We start from the raw sequence: 12,642 nt of genomic DNA, 5'->3' as shown, positions 1-12,642 counted from the left end.
GCAGGTACAAAATTGAACTGAAGAAGTTAGTAAACCATTACCATTCTCTGATGGATAATCTAAATGATGCCGAGTTCTCACTAATGGCTGATCAGGTGCAGGAACTGAGGCAAGTGCTAAGCAGTGGGTGCAAAAGACTAAACTGGAAATCTTTGGGTAAGTTGCACACATGCAAAAAAAGAAAGAAAAAGATTTAGGGCTAAATTTAAGATTTATGTATTTGAAGTGCATATAAAATTTGGTAACTTGTATATATTATATATATATTCCTTGTTACACAACGTTACATGTAGTTACTATATCTATAAAGTATGCATAATTTCATGCAACTAACCCAACACAACCCACAACCCATCTAACCCTATTGTAAGTACATGTAGTTACTAGTTAATTCATATTACTCAGTACTTAAATGTATAATTACACTGAAACAATAAAGTCTAACTTAAAATGTCCATCCATTTAGATCACAGTGTTAACATAAACTAATAAGCTTAAGTAATAAATAAATGAATAAGGAAAGAAAGTAAGATTTCTGTAATAGTACCAATAATCAGATTTTTAAAAAATACACAATAATCTAGTTTATATGTTTATCATCAATAAATCAAATTTGTTTAATTCCTATACATTTTATACAACTGAATATTGCTTGTTCCACAGCCTAGACATATTTTATCTTTGTCTATACTGAGTAAATATAATTTTTTTTCACAAATAACAGATTTATGCTAATTCTAAGCGATTTGAATTCATGCATTTTGAAAATATGACTATAATATAAAATAGATTTATATACAAATAGATTGATAATAGTTGATAATAAACTATGCCATTTTTTGAGTGTATAAATTTGACCAGTTTCTTACCTGTTTCAAGTATGTATGACATCACATTAAGTTTAGTTTATGTTAAAACTATGTAATCCAGATGGATCAAAATTTCATATGAAATTCAAATACATAAATCTTACATTAAGGTCAATATATCATTTTTTGAGTGTAGGCTATACTAGTCATTTTTGTGTACCCCGTGAAATAAGTTGTGGCTGCCCCATCATTTTGACTTCTAAAAGTTCTTACCAATGTAATTTCTTGAATTAAACTTAATTTAACAGGTATACCAAAATTCATCCAACTCGGAAACCAGGCCACTTCCAAATTTGAGTCACTGGTGAATCAAATTCAGAAGAATGAACGAGACATTGACGATAAACTCAAAACCATTGAATCTGCAAACCTTTTCAAGTTCCCAATGGCAGATAAAACCGGACACCTACCAGGTTAAAATGTTATTTGCAATGACTAGATTACTCTCAATAACTTGCAAGCACATAAGGTACAAAGTGACAATGTGTTAAGGTGTTTTCTGCCTGTTATTCCAGGAATAAAGGAGTTCTGTGATTTCATTGAGAGTGAGAGGGCAAAGGTGGTAAACCTGCTGGTGAATAAGTATGCAGCTATCAGTCCTCTCCTCACCAAGATGGAGAGTCTGATCATGGGGACCAGCACTGGCAAAGCCAAGCGCATGGCTCAGTTCTACGCTTACTGGGAGCGCAAAATCTTTGATTCACTTACCAAGATGGTGCTTCAGTAGGTTTATTTGATTGTTTCATAGATGCATTTACATAGATCTCATAGGTCTAATGCTCTTATGCTTACCATTACATTTGTCTTTCAGGAATATTCAAGCTTTTAACAACGCACTGATGGGCACTATTCCGCTCTTTCAAATCGATGCCATCCTAGCTGCTCCTGAGATTGCTTTGCTTCCCAAGAACAGTGAGGTGTACAAGCTTATTAGACAGTGTGTCGCTGACTGTGTGGAGAGCACCAGGGTATGTTGCAGGCTACATTTAAGTCAAGTCACCCTTAGTTATGTAGCACTTGTACAATATAGATCTAATTCTGCAGTAAATCATCTCTGAGCTGTCATTAACTCAAGTCAGTTCAATGTTGATTTATTTCAGTTCAATAACTGTTGACATTGAAAAATTCATCAATTATGATTATTTAGATAGGAAAATAATTTACATTTATTCAAATGAGGAATACAACAAGTGATTTATCTAAAAGAGGCAATTAACACGAGAAGTGCTAGTAAAGTAAGAACAGGGAGGGATTAAAGGGTTAGTTCACCCAAAAATGAAAATTATGTCATTAATTACTCATGTCATCCTCATGTCATTACAAACCCGTAAGACATTTGTTTATCTTCGGAATCTTTTTAATTAAATCTGAGAGCTTTCTGTCCCTCCATTGACAGCCTACGCAACTACCATTTTCATGTCCCAGAAAGGTAAAAGGTAAAGACATAATTCAAGTAATCCATATGACTCCAGTGCATGCGTGAGTCTGCTCTCATGTCAACACAACACGCATGTGTCGTGGTTCTCTTGGACGCATGTTGGAGATTCATATTTTGATAATAAAGTGGTGAATTTTATTTAGTTTCAAATTGAAACTACTGCGGAACCGTTGTGCTTTACAAGGTGTGCTTTAACTGCAGACTTTTAGCTTTAATTTGAGGGTATTTACATCCAAATCAGGTGAACGATGTAGGAAATACAACAGTTTGTATATGTGCCTCACACTTTTTAAGGGACCACATTCCTTGCACATCTTGTTCGTTTCATTTCAAATCCATTGTGGTGGTGTATAGATCCAAAAATATTAGAATTGTGTCGATGTCCCAATATGTATGGACCTGACTGTATATATATATAAATATAAATAACAATCTATTATTCTAATTACAAATTAATACAGTCAAAATACAAATTACAATGAACATACAAATAAACAGTAAACAAATGAATGATGCATTAAGATATAAATAAATTAACAACAGAAACTGACATGCTTCTCTGACATGCATACTGCATATAGTTTTTGTGCAAAATAGATATTTGGTCACTCAGGTCACCTTTTCCCCTGTTTTTATCTTTTTAGCGGTTTGTTCGCTGGATGCATGGCAGTTGCATCCATTGCCCTCCACAGTTTGTGGATGGTGAAGACAAACCATTCGTCTTCACTTTTTACAATGAAGTGTGCCAGCTTCCACAGATAAATGAGCAAGCCACAGCCGTCTCCCAGACGATGCAGCGTCTCCTTAATGGAATCAGCCTCTACCTCAAAACCTGGATGAGCTACCGCTCTCTCTGGAAACTCGACAAGGCTATTGTCATGGAGAAGTTTGCAGCCAAGAAGCCCTCCTGTGTGATGTATGATGAGAAGTTTCAGTTCTATGTCAAGGTCAGCAATGAGGTAGCAAAGCAGCCTTTGGTGAAGCATGAACACATAATCAGGCTCAACCTGGAGCCGCTGGCCTGTGCCATCCAGGAGAACGCACAAGCGTGGGTCACTTCTCTGGGCAGGCTACTCAATGACTCGGCCCGAGAGGAGCTTTTCGACCTGCGCAATGAGCTGTTGGTGAGGACAAATGTTGCACTGTTTTAAATCTTCATCTAAGAATCATGTAAGTGAAATGTTTGAGATTTCGAGACAGTCTGTTCTTATAGAATGCATTTATTGTGAACAGAAACGGTCAGATAATTTGAAGAGGAGCCCCAATACCTTGGAGGACCTGAAATTTGTTCTGGTCACCATCTCAGACATTAGAGATATGTCTCTCTCAGTGGAGATGAGAATCAGTGATATTCGAGAGCGATACAGAACTCTGAGCATGTACAATGTGGAGGTGAGTAGACCTGAGCGTATCAGACAGTAGAGCAACAGTTCATGTTTAAACCAATTAGTCTAAACCAATTTGTTATATTAAAAGTTGATACAATGTGCTTGTGTTGAACCCATATGTACTATTCAAGTCACTAAATTACTGTATACACTACTGTTCAAAAGTTTGGAGATGGTAAGATATTTTATTTTATGTTTTTGAAAAATGTACTTATTCTCACCAATGCTGCATTTATTTGACAAAAAACTGTAAAAACAGTTATATTATGAAATATTATTACATTTTAAAATAACTGTTTTATATTTTAGTATATTTTGAAATGTAATTTATTCCTCTGATGGCAAAGCTGAATTCATTACTACAGTCTTCAGTGTCACATGATCCTTTAGAAATCATTCTAATATACTGATTTGCTGCTCAACGAACATTTCTTATTGCTATATGCTGCTTAATATTTCTGTGGAAACAGTGATACTTTTTTTTCTTTGATGAATAGAAAGATAAAATGCATTTATTTTAATATATATATATATTTATATATATATATATATATATATATATATATATATATATATATATATATATATATATATATATATATATATATATATATATATATATATATATATATATATATATATATATATATATATATATATATATATAGAAATATTTTGAGATTATAAATGTTGTTACTATCCTTAGTTGTCCTTGGTGAATAAAAGTATTAATTTCTTTCACCAAAAAAAAAAGAATAATAATCTTACTGACTTACTGACTGCAAAATATTGAATATGCACTAAAACGTTTTGTGGTCATTCCATTGATCATTATCTGCTTTCCAACTCTTTTGTTCTGAAGACTTTAGAGGAGGAGGTGCAACTGTCTGCAAACATCTGCAATCTGTGGAGTGAACTTTTTAAAGAGTCCAGACAGGTTGACCGCAGTTTGGGAAAAGTAAAGAAGACTTTTGCAGAGGTAGTACAAATCATTTACCAATTAAGCTTAATTATTGTAGAGAAGCAACACACCTGTGACCGGTTGTTTAAACTATTAGACTAGTCTTAAAAGTTAGTCATCTAATTTTTTTCTTCAAGACGTGTAATAACTTTAGCTTTAAATCTAAAGGTAGATTGGTCTAATTTGAATTCGAAGAATGCAACTGGCTCCTGATCTTTGATTTCTAAATGTTTCAATTCTCTCTCTCTCTCTCTCTCTCTCTCTCTCTCTCTCTCTCTCTCTCTCTCTCTCTCTCTCTCTCTCTCTCTCTCTCTCTCTCTCTCTCTCTCTCTCTCTCTCTCAGATCACCCTGAATCAGATTGAGGAGTATAAACAGGAGATCTCCATATTTGCAGAGAGCTTCAACATGCATGGGCCTGGAGCAGTGGGAGACAATCTAGAGAAAGGCAAGAGCACCAGGACATTATCCTGATGTGTTTTGTTTTTCATATCTTACCCACCTCATCATTGTTTATGTGTACTCTCATAGGTTTAGAGATCATGGATACCTATGAGAAGGAGTTGGCTAGGGTAGAGGCAAGCCGTCAGGAACTGGCTAAAGCTGAGAAGTTGTTCAACCTGCCCATCACTATGTACCCAGAACTTCTCAATGTACAGAAGGATATGAGGGGCCTGAGACAGATCTATGAGATTTATAAGAGCCAGAAAGTTAGCATGTCAATTCATTATATAAACTTTGACTTATTATTATGTTGGTCACATGTTCTGAACAGTTGTGACACAGGTGTGTGTATATTCCTCAGGCAGCTAAGACAGAGTGGTCACATACCCTTTGGGTGAATCTGGACATAAAGTTCCTGCAGGATGGTATAGAAGGACTTATCAAGAGTTTGCGGAAGCTGCCAAAGGATGTGAGAGCTCTTCCTATATCTTTCTTCCTGGAGGGCCGCATGAAAGAATTCAAAGAGTCACTCCCTCTCCTTTTGGACCTAAAAAATAAGGCTCTCAGGGACAGGTAAATGTTTTTACAAGGAACACATTCCACCGTTTTCGAATCCATTCAGCCGATCTCCGGGTCTGGCGGTAGCACTTTTAGCATAGCTTAGCATAGATCACTGAATCCTATTAGACAGTTAGCATCTCGCTCAAAAAAAAAAATGACCAAAGAGTTTCAATATTTTTCCTATTTTTAAACTTGACTCTTCTGTAGTTACATCGTGTACAAAGACCGACGGAAAATGAGAAGTTGCGATTTTATTGGCCGATATGGCTAGGAACTATGCTCTCATTCCTGCGTAATAATCAAGGAACTTTTCTGCCGGACCATGGGTGCAGCAGGATCAATGATACTACGCTGCACAGTGACAACCTGCTTGCACAGGGAGCGTAATATCATTGCATCTGCTGCTCCCATGGTACGGCAGCAAAATTCCTTGATTATTATTCATGAAGTTTTAAATAGGAAAAATATCGAAACTCTTTGGTCATTTTTTTTAGCAAGATGCTAACGGTCTAATCAGATTCAATGATCTATGCTAAGCTATGCTAAAAGTGCTACCGCCAGACCTGGAGATTGGCTGAATGGATTTGAAAACGGTCAAACTCAACTGTTTAACTCTAGGGGAGTTGGAAAATGAGCCTATTTTCAAAAAAAGTGGAGTGTTCCTTTAAGATTTTGTTTTCATAATGTTTTAACTTAAAGTAATATGCTTTATGCCACACGAGACTCAACTGCTCACTTGGTTGCTGCAGGCACTGGAAGGGCCTAATGGAGAGGACAGGCACCAGCTTTGAGATGAACCCAAACACCTTCACTCTGGAGAACATGTTCTCCATGGAACTGCACAAGTATGGCAACGTCATCAGTGATATTGTCACTTCAGCTGTAAAGGAGCTTGGCATCGAGACGGTTAGAAATCTCACTAAAAATGAAATTCAACTACACTTCTTTTTATAGTACTGGTTTGAAATCCAGCATAAGCTTTAAATGGAAAGTTCACCCAAAAATGATAATCCTGCAATCAAGAAACCTGTCGTTCCAAACCTGCATGCCTTTTTTTCTTCTTCTGTGGAACATAAAATAGTATAGTTGGTATAGAAAGAAGAATGTTGTAACCAAACAGTTTCTGTTCCCATTGACTTCCAATGTATTTTTGTCCATACAATGAAAGTCAATGAGAACTGAAACTGTTTGGTTGCCAACATTCTATGAAATTTCTTAAATGATTGTGAAATTAGATTTCAGAGTGTTTGTGTATTTTTACAGGGGGTAAAAGAAGTGGAGGAAACATGGGATATTATGAAGTTCAATGTGCAGCGGTTCTTAAAAGGCACACAGGAGCATGGCTTCATTCTTGGTGCTGTGGATGACATTATCCAGCACTTGGATGATGATGCCATGAACCTGCAAAGTATGGCAGGCAGCCACTATGTAGGTCCCTTTCTGGCCACCGTCCAGCAGTGGGAGAAGAATCTATCACTCATTAGTGAGATTATTGAGGTCAGTGGAAACCAACACTATCTTGACTTTAAAACCACACTTCCTCATGCTCACATTTCTTTACTGTTGTTCTTAAATGTGTAGGTATGGATGTTAGTACAGCAAAAATGGATGTACCTGGAAAGCATCTTCATTGGAGGGGACATTCGGTCACAGCTACCCGAGGAAGCTAAAAAATTTGACAATATTGACAAAATGTTCAAAAAGGTGAGTTCTGCACCAACAACTAATATGTAAATGTGTTTTTTGGGGAAGAATGTAAATCCCTTATCCTCTGATGGATATCCCCAGATAATGACTGACACAGTGAAGGACCCTGGAATTAAGAGATGCTGTCTGGTTCCAAATCGTCTGGCTGACCTGCAGAACCTAAGCGATGGTTTGGAGAGGTGTCAAAAGAGTCTGAACGATTACCTCGATTCCAAGCGAAACGCTTTCCCACGCTTTTTCTTCATTTCTGACGATGAGCTGCTCAGTATTCTGGGGAGCAGTGAGCCTACTTGTGTGCAGGAGCACATGATCAAGGTCATTTTCTGTGCTAAAAAAAGGATGAGATGAAACTTTGTTTTATAAATTCTATTTTCTAAATGCATGTTATTGATCTTATTGAATGATTCACATGTATATTTGAATTTTATAAACTATAGGGATAGAACAAGTAGAATTTGGCTAGTCATATGAACTTAACAAGTTTCATGTGCAATAAAACCTGCTTTTATTAGGCTACTCATACTCTACTGCAGGGGCTTTCAATCTTTTAGATGCCACGGTAGATGCAACCCCAAAATATGATCATCCTCATGCAAGGAGCCCCATCCTAAAATTTAAAAGGCAGTTATATGTTTTAAAGTTAAAGACCCAATTAATACTGTGGTTTTCTATTCTCTGTAGTGCTGTATGGTTAAATGTATTATTTAAATCAAAATTTATTTCTAATAATATATATAATATTATATATAATATTTCGAATCTACTGTATCTAAATTTCAAATCTGTCTGTCTGTCTATCTATCTGTCTATCTAACTGTCTGTGTCTGTCTATCTATCTGTCTGTCTGTCTGTCTATCTATCTGCCTGTCTGTCTGTCTGTGTCTGTCTATCATTTATCAATCTGTCTGTCTGTCTGTCTGCCTGTCTGTCTGTCTGTCTGTCTGTCTGTCTGTCTGTCTGTCTATCTGTCTGTCTGTCTGTCTGTCTGTCTGTGTGTGTCTGTCTATCTGCCTGTCTGTCTGTGTCTGTCTATCATTTATCAATCTGTCTGTCTGTCTATCAATCTGTCTTTCTGTATGTGTCTGTTTATCTGTCTGTCTGTCTGTCTGTCTGTCTGTGTCTGTTTATCTGTCTGTCTGTCTGTCTGTCTGTGTCTGTCTATCATTTATCAATCTGTCTGTCTATCTGTCTGTCTGTCTGTCTGTCTGTCTGTCTGTCTGTCTGTCTGTCTGTCTATCTATCTATCTATCTGTCTGTCTGTCTGTCTGTCTGTGTCTGTCTGTCTGTCTATCTGTCTGTCTGTCTGTCTATCTGTCTGTGTCTGTCTATCTGCCTGTCTGTCTGTGTCTGTCTATCATTTATCAATCTGTCTGTCTGTCTGTCTATCTATCTGTCTGTGTCTGTCTGTCTGTCTGTCTGTGTCTGTCTGTCTGTCTATCTGTCTGTCTGTCTATCTGTCTGTGTCTGTCTATCTGCCTGTCTGTCTGTCTGTGTCTGTCTATCATTTATCAATCTGTCTGTCTGTCTATCTATCTGTCTGTGTCTGTTTATCTGTCTGTCTGTCTGTCTGTCTGTCTGTCTGTCTGTGTCTGTTTATCTGTCTGTCTGTCTGTCTGTCTGTCTGTGTCTGTCTGTCTGTCTGTCTGTGTCTGTCTGTCTGTCTATCTGTCTGTCTGTCTATCTGTCTGTGTCTGTCTATCTGCCTGTCTGTCTGTCTGTGTCTGTCTATCATTTATCAATCTGTCTGTCTGTCTATCTATCTGTCTGTGTCTGTTTATCTGTCTGTCTGTCTGTCTGTCTGTCTGTCTGTCTGTCTGTCTGTCTGTCTGTGTCTGTTTATCTGTCTGTCTGTCTGTCTGTCTGTCTGTGTCTGTCTGTCTGTCTGTCTGTGTCTGTCTATCATTTATCAATCTGTCTGTCTATCTGTCTATCTATCTATCTATCTATCTATCTATCTATCTATCTATCTATCTATCTATCTATCTATCTATCTATCTATCTATCTATCTATCTATCTATCTATCTATCTATCTATCTATCTATCTATCTATCTATCTATCTATCTATCTATCTATCTATCTATCTATCTATCTATCTATCTATCTATCTATCTATCTATGAGTACCCTAACAACAGCATAGCAACCACCCGAGTACCATAGCAACCACATAGCAACACCCTAGCAACAACATGAGTACCCTAGCAACCACGTAGCAAGACCTTAGCAACCACTCCGAGTACCCTAACAACCAGATAGCAACAACCTAGCAACCGCTTTAGCCTCGTTCAGACTGTCAGTCCAAATCCGATTTTTGTAATAAAATCAGAATAAAGCCACGCATACCAGCCTCATGCGGTTCTGCCATTGCCTCAGACGATGCAGTAGTCCAGCGCACGGCAGCTGCACAATGTCATGTTGTAAATAAGACAACATCTGTATTACAAACCTCTCTATGTTGGGGTTTTTGTCTTATGCCTACCAACATAATGTCATTGCCATAGAAGCCAATGCAGATATTTTGGAAAATGAAAGAGCTGCATGGACACACAAATCGGTCTGAACAGTGGCGATACACAGTGTGGACAGTCAAACATTAGATCAGATTCCAATCAGATTTGCATAAAAATCAGATTTGGACTGACAGTCTGATAGAGGCGTTTGAGTACCCTAGCAATCTGTCTATCTAACTACTAAACTAACACTTAAACTATTTCTATTATTTCAAAGCCAGATTAAAGTTTGACATTAAAATTATTATTTTTTTATCTAGTTTATAAATGTAATTTATTTGAACCAAATTTAAATAAACATTTATTTAATCAATGTATTATTTTATTTTGAAATGTATTTGTTTATTTAGTTATTAGTGTATATACTTTGTGTATATTAGTGTATAAAATAATAATAATACTTTTTGTATTATTTATTTATTTTTATGTTGTTTACATGGATAAACTTTTCCACGGATCCGCCAGCAATCCTTTGTGGCCCCCTGGGGGTCCCCGAATCTCGGTTTGAAAACCCCTGCTCTAAGCTGTATAAGCTTATATTAAAATCATTCAAATGAACTGAATTCTGGTTCAAAAATAACAGGTGCACAACAGACCTTAAATGAATTAATCATTATTTGTTTTCCTCATCGACAGATGTATGACAACATTGCAGCTTTGCGTTTTGATACGGGAATGAATGGAGAGATGGTGGCAAGGGCACTGGTGTCTGCCGAGGGCGAGGTGATGGAGTTCAAACAACCTGTCCCTGCAGAGGGCCGTGTGGAGGACTGGATGACTGGAGTGCTGCTTGAGATGAGGAGAACCAACAGACTCATCACCAAAGAGGCTATTTACTTCTATAACCACCAAAAGACTAGGTGAGGGCATTACTAGACTGCATCTCATTGAACTTTTATGTCTAATTTGAATTCATGAGAATTTTATAATATGGTCACCTGGCCTTCCATCAGGGTGGACTGGATGCTTGACTACCAGGGCATGGTGGTGCTGGCAGCGAACCAGGTGTGGTGGACCTGGGAGGTGGAAGACGTCTTCAAAAGGATGAATCAAGGAGAAAAGCAGGCGTTAAAACAGTACGCAAAGAAAATGCACCAGCAGATCAATGACTTGGTGAAGCGCATCACACAACCTTTAAATAAGAATGACAGACGGAAAATCAACACTGTCCTCATCATTGATGTCCACGCAAGGGACATTGTGGACACTTTTGTCAGAGATAGGTAAGATATGAAAACTGTCCCCTCAAAAATATTTTTTAAATATTCCATCCTAAAAACACTTTTTCTGTGGGCAGTATTACAGATGCCCGTGAGTTTGAATGGGAGAGTCAGTTGAGATTCTACTGGGTTAAAGAGCCTGATGAGCTGTTTGTGCGGCAGTGCAGTGCTCAGTTCTCTTACGGCTACGAGTACATGGGGTTGAATGGCCGGCTGGTCATCACCCCCCTGACTGACCGTATCTATCTCACACTTACCCAGGTACTTGATTTACACAGTTGTCCTGCCCTAAATAGCCTGTTTTATTTGTACACGTCTTATTAATGCATTGCATGATGCGTTCAGGCCTTGTCTATGTTCCTGGGTGGAGCACCAGCTGGGCCTGCGGGTACAGGGAAAACTGAATCCACTAAAGATCTGGCAAAAGCTTTGGGGCTTTTGTGTGTGGTCACCAACTGTGGAGAGGGCATGGACTACATGGTAAGAGACTGCAAACTCTACTGAACTCACTCTACTCATACTCTGCTTTGCATGGTGATGCGTTTAGTTCAACAAAATTATTACGATTATGTATTTCAATATGATGTATGTTCAAAATGTATCAAAAATACAGTAAAACAGTAATATTATAAAATGATAAAAACTTTTATTCTATTTTGATATTCTAAAAAAATAAATGTATTCCTCTGATGGCAAAGTTGATTTTTCAGCGTCATTACTCCAGTTTTCAGTGTCACATGCTATTTTAAAAATCATTCCAATAAGCTGAGTATTATTACAGTTGAAAACTGTTGTTTTGCTTAATATCTTTGTGGAAACCATATTTTTTTTCCCCAGAATTCTTTAATGAATAGAAAATTCAAAAGAACAGCATTTATTTGAAATGTGAAATATTTTGTAACATGGTCTTCAATGTCACTTGATAAATTTAGCATCCCTGCTGAATAAAATAATTAATTTCTGGAAGAAAAAAATCGTTACCTGTCACAATATTTTTTAGTGTATTTTATTCATTTAGATTTTGTTTTTCCTGTCCTTTAGGCTGTGGGGAAAATCCTCTCTGGTTTAGCTCAGTGTGGAGCCTGGGGGTGTTTTGACGAGTTCAACCGCATTGACGCCTCAGTGCTGTCTGTCATCTCATCCCAGATCCAAACTATCCGAAACGCTCTCATGCTGGACCTCAAGAGGTTTCAAGTGAGTTTGTTACTGTAATTCTATTCCAGAGTCACTCTTATGGTCAAATACTGAAAGATGGTTGTTGTAAATATTTTAGGCTCTGAGTGTCGTTGTTTTTTTGTGTTGTTTAGTTTGAAGGTCAAGAAATCAGTCTAGATAACCGTATTGGGATCTTCATCACAATGAACCCTGGTTATGCTGGCCGCACAGAACTTCCTGAGTCAGTGAAAACTTTATTCAGACCAGTGGTAGTCATCGTACCTGACCTGCAGCAGATCTGTGAGATTATGCTCTTCTCTGAAGGCTTCCTTATGGCTAAGGTGGGGACTCCTTCTATTTGAAAATGAGGGCTGGGCTGTCAGTAGATTA

The 12,642-nt window shown here is 37.4% G+C and overlaps 1 protein-coding gene across 1 annotated transcript in view; it reads left to right on the top strand.

Moving 5' to 3' along the window:
* dnah10 (dynein axonemal heavy chain 10) overlaps positions 1 to 12,642 on the top strand; it is a gene marked incomplete at both ends in the record, with an annotated part of 47,057 nt that overhangs the window by 13,860 nt on the left and 20,555 nt on the right. Inside the window, 20 exons of the mRNA XM_079815274.1 lie at positions 5 to 156; positions 1,118 to 1,282; positions 1,385 to 1,592; positions 1,681 to 1,837; positions 2,952 to 3,431; positions 3,541 to 3,699; positions 4,558 to 4,674; positions 5,000 to 5,102; positions 5,186 to 5,364; positions 5,460 to 5,671; positions 6,409 to 6,565; positions 6,923 to 7,156; positions 7,241 to 7,363; positions 7,448 to 7,681; positions 10,514 to 10,737; positions 10,831 to 11,100; positions 11,175 to 11,358; positions 11,443 to 11,577; positions 12,139 to 12,291; positions 12,405 to 12,593. Coding sequence (XP_079671400.1) covers positions 5 to 156; positions 1,118 to 1,282; positions 1,385 to 1,592; positions 1,681 to 1,837; positions 2,952 to 3,431; positions 3,541 to 3,699; positions 4,558 to 4,674; positions 5,000 to 5,102; positions 5,186 to 5,364; positions 5,460 to 5,671; positions 6,409 to 6,565; positions 6,923 to 7,156; positions 7,241 to 7,363; positions 7,448 to 7,681; positions 10,514 to 10,737; positions 10,831 to 11,100; positions 11,175 to 11,358; positions 11,443 to 11,577; positions 12,139 to 12,291; positions 12,405 to 12,593 — 3,835 coding nt within the window. The remainder of the gene's footprint in view (positions 1 to 4; positions 157 to 1,117; positions 1,283 to 1,384; positions 1,593 to 1,680; positions 1,838 to 2,951; positions 3,432 to 3,540; positions 3,700 to 4,557; positions 4,675 to 4,999; positions 5,103 to 5,185; positions 5,365 to 5,459; positions 5,672 to 6,408; positions 6,566 to 6,922; positions 7,157 to 7,240; positions 7,364 to 7,447; positions 7,682 to 10,513; positions 10,738 to 10,830; positions 11,101 to 11,174; positions 11,359 to 11,442; positions 11,578 to 12,138; positions 12,292 to 12,404; positions 12,594 to 12,642) is intronic.

Source organism: Gobio gobio (genome assembly GCF_949357685.1).
Source record: "Gobio gobio genome assembly, chromosome: 4".
Classification (NCBI taxonomy): Eukaryota; Metazoa; Chordata; class Actinopteri; order Cypriniformes; family Gobionidae; genus Gobio; species Gobio gobio.
This window is presented reverse-complemented; position numbering and strand designations above follow the sequence as displayed.